Below are 18,353 nucleotides of genomic sequence, written 5' to 3'. Positions count from 1 at the left end.
TGTGATGCTTCACATTACACAAAGGCCAGCAAGTAGCAAAGAGAAGTGAAACACATCTCAACAAAAACAAAAGTTAAAAACACAAGATTTCTTCTTGGTTTGCTGAACATTATTACAAATGGAAATATGTGGCTGCTTATATTATTTATACTTTGGTCCTCAATTGTAGTATTAATTTATGTCTCATACATAAGTGAGTGTCTAAACGCATGTTGTCCACATGAGCGAATATAGGAAAAACTCTGCAGCACACTTGCTTAATTATTATTTTGTTAATCAAAAATGATTCAAAACAGGTAGAAACATGCACAGTGGGGTCATCATAATTCATACATACCAGGGGTTAGGAGTAATAGCAGATTAAAAAGTTTAGTTAAAACACAGCGCCATGTAGTAGGCAGTTTACTGCATTAATATAAGGAGTATTAAACTATTCCTCACTTCTTAAGCTTTTGATTTCAAGCAGGCAGAGCCTGCTCTCATCTTCTGAAGTGCTGCTCATTAGTAGCTCTTTTTTTGACTTTTGATTAGAAAAGTGGATAAGTGTACGATAAAAGAAGTTTCAGGCCTTGAAGTTACATTTAGAGCAGATGAACCGTGTTTGAATGTCACATCGTTCAGAAACAGAAAGGAAAAGACCTTTCAGCTTTTTCTTGGTTGGTCTTTTTTTTTTGTCCAACGTTTTTAGTAAATAATATTTATGAAGCAACCTTGCTGGTGCTGAAATCCTCATTTATTTCTGTCAACCTGGTAACTTTGATGTTTTTTGTGACAATGTGTAAACTCTTTTCATACATTGTGACACAGCAGCAAGACGCTCATTATATGTGCGTTGCTATGAAAACTGAATCAATGGGATCATCAGTGCAGTTTACCACCTACTATGTTTCGTACTTATTTTGCAGCCATTTTGGATTTGAAGTGAAAATTGTCGAGGAAAAAGGATTAAAGGAAGGTCTAGTCTGACCTGCTGGTGATGTCAACAATATGCACAGGTCTGTGAAATATTCAACATGCTGCCCAGAGCACCAAAACCTTCATCCATCCAGAATTTTCCAGAGGGGCAGAACATGGTTCATGGCAGACGTTTTGTTGTGATAATCTCAACTTAATCCGCACGGGCACAAAGCTTTTTAATACAAGCCACCACGTGATTTAATCTTCATCTCATTGCGTAAGAGAAAAAGATCCAAACAGAGATCATTCATTTGCTCTCACATTCACACAAAAAGGGGAATCCTATTTTGTGTCCCATGACGGTTCCTGTCCAAATTCAGCGAAGAGGGAGCTAAGTTTTTGTTTTGTTTTGGGCTCCACCTTTTTCATTCAACTTATAGAAAAGTAATGTCACCTCTGTAAAATATTTTCTGGAGGAAGCTGTGTGTTGTAACATTTAATAGCACCGACTTTATATGTGCACAAAACATCAGAGACTGAATATGTGTGTGTGTGTGTGTGTGTCACCTTCCAGTGGCGGCTCCGTCTTGAAGGGTGTGTCTGCTGCTCCCAGGCCGCTGGTGGAGCTGCCCAGCAGGTCGGGAAGAGACGAGGACACGGACACCACAGACGGTTTCCGTCTCCATTTTAACACCGACGGGAACTCGTCCACCACTGGGAACTCATCCGGAGCCGGGAACTCATCCTGCAGCATGGCAGAAAGAAGAGGCTGTCCAGTACTCAGCAAGCCAGTTCGTGAACATTTATGGTTGAAGTTGAAAATATAACAGGGTTGTTAAATATTTTTATATTTTTAATTTAAATCATAAAGAAATTCTTGGCAACATTCTTTTCAATTAATTTTTGAATAAAATAAATCATCATTTGGGTCAGGAGTTCCCAAAGTGCCACAAAACTATTATCAGAATTGTTTTCCCTTTTATTTGCTTGTTTTATCATTTAAACTATATTATATGATCTGTATACATTGGCAAAAAGTTGGAGATTATTCTGATGCTGTCTTTCCGGTTATGAATATTATCATTATCATTATTATTATTATTAATTTGCTTGTCCTGTTATGAGTCAGTTTGGGATCAGTTTGTTTTTGTGTGATGTTATTTATTACATAGTAAATTCAACAGGGATATGGCCACCACAACATTTCTGATAATTACTGAGTTGGTAAGTGATACGTTTCATTAAATTGAGATTAAAGGTAGATTAAATAAGTCTTCCTTCTCATTTTCAAACAGTAAATTAATGATAAGCTCATTATTTTTGTTCTGGGTAATGTAAGCACATGTTTTCTCTTGTCCTACTAGTTACTTGTTTTCTTTGTTTTTAGAAAACCTGTTTGAAAAACAAAAATCAAAATAGTCTTTTCAATTGAATATGCTCACTTTTGTTGTGGAGAAGATCAAGGACAAGCCAGGAAGCTAACAGAGCACAGCAACACAAGGTGACCTCAGAGAGCTCCTGATAGCATCGAGCCGACCCGGGGAATAATTCACCGCACGGCTGCAGCTGCGGCAGAACGAGCGATCGATCTCGTCTGAGCGAAGTCAACCCACAGCTTCTGATCGATCCGCGCCTCATAAAACTCGCTGCCGCCGCCTTTGATGGCTGAATTTGGAAGATTTTGCGGCGTTTCGTGAAAGACTTTCACTCACCAGCGATAAGGCCGGCTCTTCCATGAACTGCTTTAAGCTCAGGCTCTTCCCGTTGACCTGCAGGGGGGAAAACACAGACGCCTCTTTATCTGACACGCTGCCACATGGGGTATGGACTTAATAAGTGCACCTGGTGTGTGTGTGTGTGTGTGGGGGGGGGTGTGTGGGCGTGTTCACACACCTGTAAGTGTGTGCAGATCCTGCGGAGGACATCATACACACTGTCTCTTGATAGCAGGGAGACAAAAACATACTGAGGAGATAAAAGAGAATAACAGGAGTTTTATCAACTATTATTAACAAGAAGATAATCAGCGTTAAAATAAATAAAATTACATCCACACTCTCGTTTTATTGCCTCTCTGGCTGAAGCGTCTACCTTCTGGTTGGTGTCCGTTGTGATGGCCAAGCCGTTGGGCACCAGGCCGGCCGTCTTATGCTTCTTCACAAGTCGCACAGTAACGACAGGGATGGCCACCTGAGCGGAACGACAAAGAACTTTTCAGGAAAACACAAACCTTGGATTCAACCTCTAAATTGCCAGAGTGAGAAAGCAGGAGAGTAAATAACCCCTCCGTGATAAAAGAGCAAAGAGATGGGCCCTGCAGAAAACCAGCAGGGACACAAAAACCTGCATTATTGGGTCAGAACGTGAGGAATGCGGCTTCAATAAGTGGCTTAATGTCACTGAAACCTCTGGAGTTTCAAGGAAATGAAGGAAGAGCTGGAAAGTCCAGCATCAAAGTGGAACATTTCAGAGTTAAAGGTTAAAAACATGAAGAATAAAGACAGAGGAACTTCCAGTTTGCTCCTAATCCTGACTGACTTTCAACGAAATCATTGGTAAAGCTGTGCAATCAGCTTTGCCAGGCTGTGACTTTAAAAGTCGCCCGGATCAAGTTTCCCCCCAGTCACTGTGAGTTTATTAAGTTGCCTCCTACCTTGATGTCCTTGCCGAAGAGGTTGGCATAGAAACACAGCCAGTTTCTGGAGATGTAGAGGCGGCCCTGCAGGAGGATGTCTCTAAGAAGAGCACAGGAGTACACTGACAAAAGAAGAAGCAAAAAATACTTAACGAGAGAACAACAGATAAAGAAATAACATGCATCCAACATCCTGTAGTTTAACATCACACAGTCCCAGAGGGAAAACCTCAAGCAATGATCAGGAAATAAAATAAGCAAAACGGAAGTTCACTGAATGCTGGGGTTTGTTTTATACTTTACATGTTTCCAAATTAGGAGGTTTTGGATTTCCGGAATGAAACAAAAAAAAAAATTTTTCCCAAAGCCTGTAGGATGGTTTTCTAACAATGTATTTTACTGAACTTTCCAGATATTCTCATGCAATTTAAAAGATGACTGATGTAATACAGAGTTTCTCCACTTGGGGGCGTGGAAGTTAGCCAGGTATAAAAAATGTTTTTATGCAGGATCTTATGAAATGAAGAAAAAAAAGCTTAATGAGTTGCAACAAATGTATTTCTTTATGCAGAATAAACGTGGTTTTGTTTTTGTCTCTGTCTTTCTGTTTTTGAAAGCTTTTAACATTTTTTTAACAGTCAAAAACAATTAAAAAAAATAAAATAATAGAAGCTACAGTATTTTAAAATCATGCACAATAACAAAATTTGGCTAAAAAAAAGTCTGTGATAGTTGTTTAAATGATAGATTTCTTCTAAACTTAAAAGTAGAAATGTACCTGCAATTAAAAAAAAAAAAGAAGTCCTAAAATAGGTCAGTTCTGCCATTGCATGCCTAAATAAAACTGCAGAAAGAGAGGTCAATCTGCTAACCTTCAGAGGGTCGCAGTCTTTCTTCTTTAAAAAAAAAGAGAGAAAGCCCTCAACAATAACCTTTTTGCTCCAAACAGGCAGATGTGCAGCGCAGATTGGTTCAGTTAGTTAATCTGAAGCTAAAAATCCAAACTCTTCTCAGATCAGTGAACACATCATGCCTTACTGCTCTAAGAACAACACTGTTCAGTGTAGGAGTTGTGACAGAGTTATGCATTTGCAGCATCAATGAGGTCGGCAGAAGCGCAGCGTTTTCTATGGAGGCATGTCCAGCTGACAAACAGGAAGGCTTCAAAAAGAGAAGAAAGCTGAATTCATTACAGCTAAACTGATCTGTTTTACTCTAGAGTACTGCTAACATTTTAACTAAGTCAGAAAATTTGTTAAAAGCTAAACTCTGCACTGCAAAAACAGAAAATCTTAAGTATTTTTGGTCTAGTTTCTTGTGTGAATATCTTAGTATCCTTAAAATAAGATAAAACTAACTTACAAGTAACTTTTCTGCAACATATAAGAGCTTGTTTTAAGTAAATAATTCCTTAATGTTGATATTTTTAAAAAGTCCACTGGCAGATTATTTCACCAAGATATTTTTCTTGTGTTATAAGGAACTCAAAACAAGCTCCCATATCTTGCTGAAAAGTTACTTGTACGTTAGTTTTGTCTTATTTCAAGTGTAGAAGGATATTTTTTACTAGAAACTAGACACAAATATTTGGTAAGGTTTTGTGTTTTTTGCAGAGTTTATCAGGACGTCAGAGTTTGGAAATCGGCCCCAAATCTCTGTCCCAGTAATTATTTTGATAATAATGCAAGTTTGCCCTCTCAAAGACTAATAAATTTTAATTTTGTAAATAGGTCTTAATACTGGAGCTGGAGGATATTTTAAATATCCAAAATAAAACAAAACAAATAAAAACCACTTACAAAAAAAAACATTAATGAGATGTATTACTGTCTCTGTAAACAAAATTGACCTTCAAAAAAAAAAAATTAATAATCAGAATATGAATGATCAAGCTAATTTTAACTTATCATGCAACTAATTGATTCACTGATTGATTGCTTATTGCTACAGGCAAACTTCACCTACAATAGCCACATTTTTAATGACCTTGTTTTTGAAACTTTAGACACAAATTGATTTTTTTTCAGCTGATGACATCACCACAAAATGTCACAACAACTTACACACACACACGCGCGCGCACCCACACACAGTCCTGATTTCCTCACATCGCGGGTACATGCTGTCCCATCATAAGCAGCTCATACGCACACTGTAAAAACTGACACGGTGACAGTACCTTTCATGAGGATCTCATCCTTGGGCACGCATGGGAACAGTTTGTGGTACTGCGAGTTGTACTTGCTGACAGTCTGTGCAGAGGGACAGGGCAGAGTCATGAGCAGCTCCTTGGCGGACCGGCCTGCCCGCACAGCTCCAGCGCCGCCGACCCCTCCACCTTCACCGCCGCCGCCGCCGCCTCCGGCTCCGCTCGGCGCAGATACCACCCTCTCCCACAGAGGACGAGAGCTCTGCACCAGGCTCAGCACGTTGGCACCGTACTCACACACACACTCTCGCACATCCAAGGCCTGGAGCAAACCGCTGCAAGACACACACTGTTCCCCCCCCTGTCGCTGGTCAGTGTTGGGCTGAGGTTACCGTCTGCTCAACATGCATCTGCCTCTAAGTGCAACTAAAACAAGTACACACACACACACACCTACACTACAGACTAGCAGCAGCTATGCCTCATTTTGTCGCCTCTGAGCTCTTTCTCAACTGCAAGGCTGCCTTTTTCTGTCTCCAATACACCTTCAGTGACTCTGCTGCTGCTCCCTCCCACTCGTCTTTCCTTCACACACATACACTCACGCCGTCCTTCAGCTGGAAAACACACAGGTACTTTCGACTCCTTTCTTTCCCTTCCTTCTCCTTGCTGCTGTCAGTTTCTCCATCGCCAAGAACATTCAAGTGGCCCATTTCTTCCTCCCTTAACAAAAAAAATCACTAGATCTCTCCTTCATCTCCCTGCTACAACTCACCTCCAGCCTTCAGAGTCTCTGCTGCAACTTTCCTGCTCTCCATCTCATCTATCAATGTTTCGCTCTGTCGTTCTGCATCGCTCCTGGTTCTCTTTTCACTATTTATAGCACGCGGCAAGAGGTAGCTCCTGTCCTCAGAGCGGCGCTTGCAGAGGGTTAGGATACTGTGGAGGGGGAAACCCTCGGTTAATATGCTGACTCATTCAGAGTGGAAATTAGATTAGTTTCCGACGTGTGTTGTTTTGCTGAATGACAAAAAGAGTACGCAGGATGAGAGAGGCAGTTTGTGATCTTTTTTCTATTGAATTAAATAACCAAAGCATTAGCCCCTCCTTGCAGATTTCCTGTTTTTTCTTTTTGTTATACTTAAATGTCTCAGCTCATCAAACTACGTAATCAGACTAAAACAACTTTTCTGCAGTTTTCAAATGACGATTTCCTCAAACCGATCTGGAGCCATGTGAAAAGTGATGAGCTAATGGCCGCTCTTCTTTCCAGAAACGTTTTAGTTCGGCCATCTTGGAGGAGTTTACAGCGTGAGGATCATCTTTATGGTAAATGAATTGGATTCAAGTCCGACTCAAAGCCAAGCTTTATTTGGTTGTTTCTTTGGAACACGCTTCCCTCTCATCGCCACAATATTCAAACACTTTAAATCCAGCTTTTAAGTGTACTTCTTGTTTAATTCCTTGCTTTGTACAGTGTCCTTTACAATCTAGAAACCTCAAATCCCAAACCATCACACCACCACCACCGTGTCTGACAGTCTGTTTCTGCAATTCTGGGTTAGTTTTAGCTCAGACGTAACATGAACCACACTTTCACTTTCCAAGAAGTTCCACTTTTGTCTCGTCAGTGCAGACAAAACTTCCCCAAAAGTCTTGTGGATTGAGATGCTTTGTGACACATGAGAGCAGCCTTTGTGTTTCCTTTTGTCAGCTGTGGTTGCGGCCTTTGCACTCTCCCACGAAGGGGAGTTTTTGCCCCGTCTCCTTCTTCATGTAGACTCATGAACTCTGACCTCAACTAAAGCAAATGAAGCCTGCAGTGTTTTAGATGTTCTGGATGTCTTCACCTTTCTGGGTCGATGAACTCCTGGAGTCATTTTGCTAGATTGGACACAACTTGGAAGATTCACCGCTGTTCCATGTTTTCTCATGCTAGGTGGCATCAACTAACTACAGCTTCTACACCAGGGGTGTCAAACTCACTTTCATTTTGGGCCGCATCAAAAACCTGAATGTTCTTAAAGGGCCGGTTGTGCCAGAATGTATAAAACCCACTAAGCTGTTAAAATATCAATGAATGGCTGTTTGTGTCAGTTTCTTAAAATTAAATATTGAACATCTTTTCACACTGACCAGTCCATCCAGGATTTTGTGAATGTTTGTGGTTTATTTTTATTTTGCTAATATATGATGCTAAATGTAACTTTTATTACTCGCCATATCGGTCATGGACTATAGCTTGACATCAAGTCAGGTTGAGGCAGCAATCACTGAAACCCAATGTTTTCAGACAATGTTAAGAATTTTCTGTAAAAATCAGGAAAAGAAATGTGGGAAGCTGTTGATTTTGTGTGGATTTTGTATGAATTTTGTGAAAAACTGGAGGGACTGCTTGACACCTGTAAAGGGCCACATAAAAAGTTATGGTGGGCCGGATTTGGCCCCCGGGCCTTGAGTTTGACACACGTGTCCTACACTGTGGTGAGCTGGATTCCCAAAGCGATAGAAATGGATTTGGAACCCTTTTCAGATTTCAATTACTTTTTTTTCCTACTGTTTTTGTTTAGATGATGTGTTGCTTTTAGAGATTTCTTTGCCTACTTTACGCTATAAAATGTTCTATTTAAGTTATTTCTTACATTTGAAGGTTAGGTGATCATCAGACCTGAGTTAGGCTGCTGAAAATGTACACAGCTTTCCAAAAACTGTGGCTCATCACAGTTATTTCATGATTTCACATGAGGGACAATTATTTTTTTTCACATGGGACCATGTAATGGCAGAAAGCTTTTACCTTAATGGATGAAACAATAATTTAAAAAAAGGTTTTAATCTGAAATTCCACTTTATATGGTGATCTGACATAAAAAACAGAAAAAAAAAACTGTAATGAAGGTCAATACTCTGGATTTGGAAAGATTTTTTTTTTTGATATTTCAAGACGTGAGCAACATGTTCCCATTTCACAGCCTAACACTACTGAAGCTTCGTTACGCTTTTACTAGCTATTTTTTACTACATGTTTGTTTAAAGCAAAACCAAACTAGCCGAGTTTCAGTCGAGCGACGAGGAACAGGACAAACTCACCGATCCCCTGTAGCATTTCTTCACATCTTCATAGGAAAGGTCTTCAATCAGCTGAAACCTGTGATGTAGTAAAAAAAAAAAAAAATGTAAACAATATATTATAATAATACATGAAACAACTCATGAAACTCACACTCTTATTCTATATGTGGGCAAGGTAAGCTAAAAATAATAGATTGTGAAGATATTCCTGCAAATTGGACAGAAAATTTGAGCTAAAAGAGGAAAAAACACTCAAGATGTACATATTGTATTACATGTAGGAAGGCTCATTGTATCTGAAGCCACAGTTGGCATTAGATAGATATACTGAGCGGCTGAAGCGTGAGCAGCGGCCACGCCAGGCCTTTATCAGGCGATTTCACTTCAAACTCGCCTCCGGAGGAGCAGATGTCCCAGCGTGGTGCTCATAAATCTGCTTCCGAGGCAAAAATAACAAACTCAGCAGATAAAAAACCCAGCACAATCAATCCTGGAAGGAAAATGTCCCTGAACTGCTCCTTTCAGGTGTTCTGGGGAAGGAGGACCAAGGAAAGGCTGAATGTGGCGAGGCATTTAGATAGAGGGAGAGAGAGAGAGAAAGAAACACACTTCGTCTTTCATCCGGTATCTCACTGAAAGTGTCGGGTGACTGACAGCAAGCCGAGGGAGTGTAACGCGGCGCTGATATGAAAGCACCGCCGCAGGAGGAGGCACTGATAAACACTGCGGCCCAGCAGGCGCTCCGACGGAGTCAGTCAAGCTGCTGCTGGTGAAAACGCATCGTATTAGCAGCCGGTCTGGACCGCTTCTCGCTTCACTTTTACACTGGGCTTGAAAGTTTTAGCCGTATTAGACGACACCTGGGCACGTCTAGACTGGAAACGGTGTTCACACAAAATGCAAAAACTCTCTCAATTGCTCCCCTGAAATGACCATTTATCTGATAGGTTCAGATTTTTGGATCAAACCTTTGACAGAAGGTCTCCTAACTAAGACGTGTACTTTTCGCAAACTTTTATGAAAAGAAAGAAAGAAACATAGAGAGAGAGGAAGAAGGGAAAGAGAGAGAAAAATTAATAGAAACAAGCAAAGAAAGAGAAAAAGAAATATAGAAAAAAAAGACAGAGAAGAAGAAGAAAAAAATGAAAAAATGGAGAGAAATTGAAAAAAAAAATAGAGAAGGATAAAAGAAAGAGAGAAAGAAAAAGAATGAAAGAAGCATACAGCACTCTAGACCATCTTTAACCTTTTAAAATAGCGATGTTGCTTACTGCAAATAAAACAAGCGATCTGCCCCCATGAGAGGCGAACCAGCACAGCAGGAACCACTGACCCGTTGAACGAGTACACGCTGAAACTCTGAGACTCTATTTATAGGAAACGGGCAGAAACCTCGGTAGAGCTTTTCAGAAATGCCAACCACTCGAAGCGCTTTCACGCTACAATCACAACCATCCGGCTGCACTCACAAACACACTGCAGTCACACACTGATACGCAGGGCCAGCTGGGGCGAAGCGCCTTGAACAGGGGCGCGACAACACGTGGCGGGCAAGGTGCTAGAACTGAACTCATAACTCACCAGACCTGATTAAAAGCAATATATTGTGTTGTCTCCTACCTAAAATAATGACCGAAGTCATTTTTTGCCAAAAAAACCCCCAACAAATCCCCACCTCTTTCTTTCCTAAAGATGACTTAGGTTAAAAAAAAACACTTTGGCAAAAAATGACTGGTTATTATCTGAGGAAGGTGACGATGTGTGTTCAAGAATTCTTCGTTTATCTTAAGCTTTTAATGTGTATCTTTACACATATGAGGCTTTAACAGAGTCGCATTAGGTGAGATCGCTTCATTACTAGAACACAGGAGTTTGAAAGAGAGCAGATAAATATATAATCAGGGCCGGTCCAAGCCCTTTTGGGGCCCTAAGCAGCTTTTTCTTGCGGGGCCCCCATACCAACATGTCAACGCCAGATGATTTATAATTCCTAAGCTACACTATGCGTGTAACATACCTGGTATCATTAGCATAATTTGTAATTAGCATACATTATACCAGTACTATTATGACTATTGATTTCAACCTTACAGGACTAACAAATAAAAAGAAAAATCATTTGGATTTTAAAATGCAGAGCGGTATTAAAGTGTGCCATTTTATTATAACTATTTGAAAGTAACGTCAACTAATAAACACTAAATTTAACATCGTATGTTTCCCCAACACTGGCAGCAGCCATCAACAAAAAGAGATTAATCCTTACTATCTATAAAAACAATATAGTAATAGAATTTAGTTTGCATTATTCAGTGTTATTTTAAATATGTATTTTTTTCTATCATGCTAGTTTATTGCTCTTGGTGGCCCCCTGGTGGCGTGGGGGCCCTAAGCAGCCGCTTACCTCGCATATGCCCTGTATATAATGAATGTTACTGTTTGCTACTATTAAGAATGGATATCCTTGTTGTCAGTGTTAATATTGGTATTATTTATTACAACTAAAAATTGTAAGAAAGATATGAGGGGAAAGTAAAGATCTTGGGTAGCTCACATCCATGGCTAACGCCTTGCTAGCTCTAAACTGTGATATAGATGTTAATTACTTGTGAAAAAACCCCACATTATTCTGAAATCTAAATATATGTCCTCTGATTCTTTAGGAAATGTCCTTATGAAACAGCAGCCTATCTGTCTTCACCTTGAACAGTGTTTCTGAAGTGCCAGCTGCCATTATGCAAAGCCTCATCATCCTCTCATTGCAGCAGCTCTGTCAGTGTCCTTGCTCTGATAGCCTGCTCTGTAACAGGATAGGATGACCTCTGACCTGAAACAACTGTGTCTGGCTCTGATGTTTCTTTCCATGCAGCTCTTTGTCACGGTGAAAACTCTGGCTGGGTGCAGGAGGGCGGGGGCTGATTGCTTTCCAGGAGCGTGCAGCAAAATGCAACGTGCACTAAAATATGCACGTCATTCAAAGCGAGGCGTTCTGGCAAACAATGACGACACAGAAAGATGTCGGGTTTAATCTGAGGGTGTTTTCACACCTCATCTGGTAGACTCCGTTTGATTGGGGACCAAAATTGCAACATTTGCTCCATTTTCAGCTGGCGCGGTTCACTTGCACACAATCCAAGCTAACTGAAAAACTTGTTCCCCTCCTCGCCTGTGGGGGCGCTGCACCAAAAACAACAGAAGGAAACAACAAAAAAACTTCGGAAAAAGACGTGAGCACGACTTCCTTCTTCACAAAATGTAAACAAAAATGGAGTAGCGTCAGATTTTAGCGGTTGTAGAATTTCTCTTTGTTAAAGGAACTATTTCTCCCACTAGTGCTAGAAACTAGAGTTTGTTTTGATTGTATTTACCCAGAATTCCCTGCACTGGAGTCCGCTTTCTGAGCTGTCTCCGGTCTGCTTGGTTTTCGCATTCAAACCGCACCAGAGTACACTTCAACCAAACAGGGACCTAGGTTTATAGGGGGACCAGAGTTTGCTTTTTTTTTTTTAGCCCAAATCAGAGTTTAATTGAGGATTCACATCTCCTCAAACGAACTGGACTTTCTAGGCAAACAGACTGGAGTATCATTAAAGCGGACTAACCATGTCCAAACAACTTCCCATCATTCTAATACCAGAAAAGTTACTCACAAGTGGAAAAATATTTGCTACCAGGAGTAGAGATCAGGAGCAGAGGTCAGATCTTCCAATGCTCAGAGAAACAAACCCAAGAGCTTAAAGAGGAATAAGAAAAACACCGAAGAAGTACGTCTTGTTAAGGCCTGCGAGGAGAAACACCCTTTTCTCTACAAAGAATATTCCGCCATGTTTTAGGTTTGCAGCAGTGCAAAGTGTTTTAGGTTTGCAGCACAGGACTTCTAGAACAACATCTCTTGGACTGGTGAGCAGCATAACGGTTTTTGCCAAGCACGGTTGGTGGAGTGGTGATGATTCGGACTTGCTTCGTAGTCACACTCGTCCCCCATGAAGTGCTCTGCATGCCGAAGTGTTGTAGATTCAAAATGTGAGACTGTCTGAGAGCTAAAGCTCCGGCTGGCCTGCCAGAGAGGCTGCTGCGCGACCGCAGGAGAACCGCAACGAACCGAAGCAACGTTTTTAACAAGTTCCTCCACAGTGATGAGTGTGACTGTGTGTCACACAGGAAATAACTAAATTAACCTGTCATTGCTAAAAAGAGGACTGTGGGAGTTCTCAGGAGGTTTAACACAGAGCTCGACAGTGTGTGTTTCTGTACACTTTACGTTGGATTTAAATGGTGTTAGAGCCTCTTTGGACCAGACGGTTCAGACTTATTCCGTTCAAACGCCAACACGGGCTTAAAGTAATCAAATCAAACTAGCATCGGAGTTAGTCAGGTCACGAAAGGAATTAAAAACTGCCCTCCCCTTAACCTCCTCAACATTTAATTATTTTACATAGCTTGACCCAGAAAAAGAATGGGAACAAAAAAAAATCCCCCTTCCTGGAAAACACATCTCTTCATCTTGTGACCGTGCTATGAACAATAGCGCATGTGTGTTGCTCTTCCCGCTCGCCGGCTTCCTCCTATAAATAGGTGGCACGGCGGCTCTGCACTCCCAGGTGGAGAGGAGAGAGTGATTATTAAAAACCACCGGCGGCCCCGCGGGGACCAACCGGCTTTCTCGACTCCATCTGTCTCTTTCTCTTTACCGCGAGATCCAGCTTTTCATCAGCGGCCAGTACAGGTGACTGAACGCTGACGGTGCGGCGCTGTAGGAGTTTTTGTTCCAGCAGAAATTAGGTCATGATGCAGATATGCAAAAAAAAAAGCAAAACAAGAACACCTTCAGAGCAAGGGCGTAAATCCCATCTCATTATTGGAGTGGGGGGGGCCATGAACAGGAAAATTTCTTAAGAGCAATTTTGGGGGAGTCGGCGAGGTTCTGTTCAAATGTAACGTAAAATGTGGTTTTAAAAGTTTTTAAGCCACATTTAAGCTGCAGGACCAACAATGACTAGTAAAGCACATCAAACATGTTTTATTCTCAGTAAGCAGCCTGCAGAGAAGTAAAACTAAAATTCAAATGTTGCTTCTATGCGAGTTTTGTTCAGTCTCACTGATCTCTGCTACACCTTTACAAAAATTTAAGGTTCTAAATAAAAAAGATGTAATGAGTAACTGCTCTTAATAAATTTCCTCATAAACATTGATCTATTAAAATGGCTCCCAATACAAGTTATTGCCTATTTAAATTATAACTTGTTAAGTTGCTTTATTTTTAAGCCTTTTTTAGTTTTGGCATGTCCTGAGTGACGGAGAACAAATAAGTAGATGGAAATGAATATCTGGGGGGTATTATAAACAGTGAGAAATAAAGGCAAAACTTTTAGTTTTTTCTATCTGTTCTCGGCTCCCACACAGAGCTGTGGGCCGCTCCGCAGCCCCTCCCGTTTCAAGCTCTTCTAATTTGGCTAAAAGTTAAAGAGCTAAATATGAATGAGATGTTTGCTACTTTTAACAAAAAAGCTCGTCTATGAAAGCAGTGTAGCAGTTTTGCTAATGAGGCAGCTTATCATGATTTAGCCAAAGTAAGAAAACAAACTGCAGTCTGATCTTTATGGTTAATGTGTTTCTTCTTATTGAGCAGTGAATGTAAATAAAATGTTTGCATGTCTTTTGCTGTAAGTATTTATTTACTGGAGGGTTTTATGTTTGTGCTGCAGAGCCACAGCTAACAGCTAGCTCCTCTCTTCAGTGGCTCTGCCCAGCGCTGCTGTTGCTCCTCCTACACTTTGGACTGAACTATTGTTCTAATAATGATAAGGAGGGACCTAAAAATAAATGTTCATTTTCTTCTGAGATAAACGGTAGATTTATTTCGTTCTTTGTTTCTTTTGGCTTTTCATATTGATATTATTTAAATGCAAATGTTTCTTCAATTATTGTTTTTGGACCGGACAATTCTAGACTTTTCCAAGATTGGGGGGTCCAGACCCCCTCCGTCCCCCCCGGGATTTGCGCCTATGCTTCAGAGGTTAACTCATACCCAACGCCAAAAAGTGTTTTTGTTTTTTGACATCCTTTGAGGATAGTGAATTTACAGTATGGAGTTAATCCTAAAGATATGATACTAGGCTCATACAACAGCTTTCTTTAATCTCTGTCAATTTCTCTTCTTCTGCAAAGCAGAAGGTTTTGAAAATAAAAGCTTAAGCACGACTCAGCAGGCGTTCCCCGGGGAACAAAGCGACATGTTGCGGGCTGCAAGTGTGTTTGCGTGCACACTCGTGCGCCTTTCGTCCAAAGATCACTGTGCTCTTTGCTGTGAGGCAGAATGGTGAAGCTAATTACAAGCTCACAGAATCCCAAATTAAACCCAAAATTAGAAAGTGAACACCTCCCACTGGTGGCCGGAGCAGCGGCGGCGGCAGACTGAGTCAGTACAGGAGAAAATAGGATTGAGAGAGAGAGAGAAAAAAAGATGTTAAACATTTAGACAGCAGAAATAAAACATTTGGCTGTAAACATTGAAGTTTTGAACTCTGGGCTTCTAGAGGATATGTCTTTGGTGTCTGAATTGAAACAAAAAGTTTTGTAGTTTGTTACTTAGTAGTAAAAACCACAAAAACACCTCTAGTTTCATACTGAAACTATAGATAAGACAAAGTCTCTGGGATTATTAAAAAGAAATTGTTTTGGTGTGAGTTCCTGACTGCTTAGATACAGCAGTATGACGGTGCTTTACAAGTTTATCCAGGTCATTGGAATATACTCAGATTAAAGTACTATTGTAAGTGAATGTTTTTTTTTTGTGAGTTATGATCTTTTCTTTTGTAGGCTGGCTTGTGGGAATATTTGCCGTGTCTAAAATCCCTGTTTTTTAAAATCAGGTCATCTGCCTGGAGCACATGAATATCTAACTCACTGCCACTCGGCCAGAGTTCATCACAAAGGATGTTTTGAAAAACAGTAGTGGTTCCTAAAACATATCTTCTTTCTCATTGGACTTACAGGTTGCTACCCAGAATTAGAAAGATTACTTCTCCAGAAATCGCAGGTTTTTTTGTTTTTTTTTACAGAATCCATTACTAAATCATCAACATATCTTTAAGGATCTGTGTTTTGTGGCGACTTGTGAAAACCGGTCAGAACATTCTAGAACCTCAAGCACACTTTGAGTTATTTGGATACATTATAACATTCTCGCCGAGTATGAACAGAGATGAACTCTCTGTTCACACTGTTTATTCTTTTAAACAGTGTGGCTGAGGTATTTTCTTGGTGACTGTATAATTATTTTAAAAAAAACCTTCACTAATTTTGACTTTACTTTAACGCGTTGGTCGAAAAGAGAAACAAACACAACAGTACAACAGTCTCGTGCCAAGGTGTAGTCGCCACGTTAAGCTCCCCCCTTACAAGTTGTCCCATAATGCAGATAGATGCCAACACTTTCAGTTTCTCCACGTGATCCAGTTTACAAACCCGAAAGCTGCAGAATGTGACCCATAACTTCCAGGAAGCACCCTGAAAATTCTAGAAAGTAATCTCATAAGTCTGGAAACTCCTAAGTAACAAGTCACCTTGTCACTAGTTCTGAGAATGTTACAAAGCAATCTGTAACTTTCATAAAAATGTATTTTTTAAACATTTGTTAAAAATGTCACTATATCCTGACAGTAGAATATGAGACGGATCATTTGGGGAAGAAAAATTAAAACAAGCTGCTCTCAGTGACCCTACTGCCATTTGCAAGAAATGCAATGCTCAGAAACAACCAATCAGAGCCAGGAGGAGGGTCTTAGCGTTGTCAATCACGCGTTACAGGAAAACTGGAAAACAAGCTAACGTTACAGGAAAACTGTCCATTTCTCCAGTTCTGGACCTGAGGAGCTGATGACGAGTCACCTCATAATATATCGTCCAGTCCCAATCAGTTACATGTAATTTATGGTCATCTGTAGGTCACTGAAGTCCCAGTTATCAAGTGCCTTTGTGTGTACACAAAGTGCCTGTGGGTCAATGGAAGGGTACCACGTAAACTCTGAAAAGAAATCTGCAAATTACAGAAAATATTCTGTAAGCTCTGGGAACGTTTGACCCGGTGTCATGTACGGCTACAAACATAAAAAAAAAAAACCCACAGCAGGCCAGTTACTGTGTAATGCCGCAAACTTCTGCTGAAAACATAGAAGAAATGAGAGCGGAGCTAAGCGGCACACAGAGAGGAGGCGCGCTCTGCTCACCGAATCCTACAAGATCAGGACCTGACGTGTGCATGGAGTGTTAAACTCCCTCTCATTCGCAGAGTTTACCAACACACTGCGCTCCGGAGCCAAACCTCATCCCAGAACAGATTCCCCGGCATTAATCTGCTCCCGCCTCCAATCCTCCTTACGTAACGGACAAACATTTTGTTTGTCGGCCTGTTGCAAAACGTCGCACCAGACTTAAACACTTTATATTTCTGTCCTTATAGCTTACTATCAAAACAGACATAGAGAATCTTTTGCGAGGCCTCGAAGGGGAACACAAACAAGCTCATTGTAAATCTCTGTGTGAGAATGCGTGTGTGAGCTTGACCATTGTTTGAGATCAAATATAGAACAAAATGAGGCTGTGAAAATAAATCTCGCAGGGTTGGAACCCACAATCATCCCGCAGGATGCAGATGGTTTGTGTAGGGAGAGAGAGGGGAAAAAAACAAAAACATGTCAAAGCAGTGAAAGTTGCAAAGAGCTGCGTGACATTTGCCTGAAGTGGCCGTGTGCGTCGTCGTCTTTGGAGGGGTCCAGGTCGTGTGTGGAGAGGAGGCCTGTTACTTCGCCCTGCTCCTGCTGCTCGGTCATGCTCCTGGCCCTGGACACACAAACACACGCACACAACTCGGCATTAACAGCAGGGACATCTCCCCTCCTCCATCCCCACGTTTGGCTTTCAAACAGAGAGAGAGAGAGAGAGAGAAAGAGAGAGAGAGAGAGCTTCCCCGAACGGTTTCTGGGTCAAAACAAGCGGACTCTGTCTTATCGCAGTGATGCAACGTTTCCAGTTGGATTCGGCTTGTTTGTAGTACATCCAAAAAAAAAAGGAGAGAAGAAAAATGCCTACTTGGCAGAATAAAATTGTGTTCTGGTGCTTTTGGTAAATAGGTCAGTGTGTACTCGCGCCCAGATGTCTCATGCAGAAAAAGTAGAGCACCTTAGTTAGACACTGTGCAGATGGCTGACCTGATGCCCCCACACCCTCCACCCCCTCCGCCTGAAAAACACACACTTTAGACGTCTCCAAGTGCAACCTCAGCGTGTTACAAAAGCAGGAGAACATAACGGTAACACAAGAAAAATCTCCAATGGATGGGTTTTTTAAATTTAAAATTATTTTTAAAGTTAAAGTTACCTACGAGTCGGTTGCTAATAATCAACTGAAGCAAAAAGGAGGAGGGTTTGGGTTTGAAATAAAACTTCTTTTTTTTTCCATCTTTGTGTCCGGTGTGATGGATTTTGTTGCTCAGGTCAGTTCAAGGCCTCGCTGACGCTGATTTGCGCACAGTTCAAAACAGACGCCAGGAGCTGGTCTCGTCTCCGAGTCTCCGTCCGCGGTGAGGCCGTCGAGGATTTT

General features: G+C 41.1%; 1 protein-coding gene across 1 annotated transcript in view; it reads right to left on the bottom strand.

Moving 5' to 3' along the window:
• The window catches only part of gramd2aa (GRAM domain containing 2Aa), a 31,557-nt gene that overhangs the window by 3,783 nt on the left and 9,421 nt on the right, over positions 1-18,353 (bottom strand). The window contains exons 2-9 of the mRNA XM_032561041.1: positions 17,490-17,594; positions 8,772-8,829; positions 5,712-6,030; positions 3,551-3,654; positions 2,989-3,087; positions 2,791-2,862; positions 2,610-2,666; positions 1,465-1,642 (exon numbers count right to left, since the gene is read on the bottom strand). Of these exons, the coding sequence (XP_032416932.1) occupies positions 1,465-1,642; positions 2,610-2,666; positions 2,791-2,862; positions 2,989-3,087; positions 3,551-3,654; positions 5,712-6,030; positions 8,772-8,829; positions 17,490-17,594 (992 nt within the window). The remainder of the gene's footprint in view (positions 1-1,464; positions 1,643-2,609; positions 2,667-2,790; positions 2,863-2,988; positions 3,088-3,550; positions 3,655-5,711; positions 6,031-8,771; positions 8,830-17,489; positions 17,595-18,353) is intronic.

Source organism: Xiphophorus hellerii, chromosome 4 (assembly GCF_003331165.1).
Source record: "Xiphophorus hellerii strain 12219 chromosome 4, Xiphophorus_hellerii-4.1, whole genome shotgun sequence".
NCBI lineage: Eukaryota > Metazoa > Chordata > Actinopteri > Cyprinodontiformes > Poeciliidae > Xiphophorus > Xiphophorus hellerii.
This window is presented reverse-complemented; position numbering and strand designations above follow the sequence as displayed.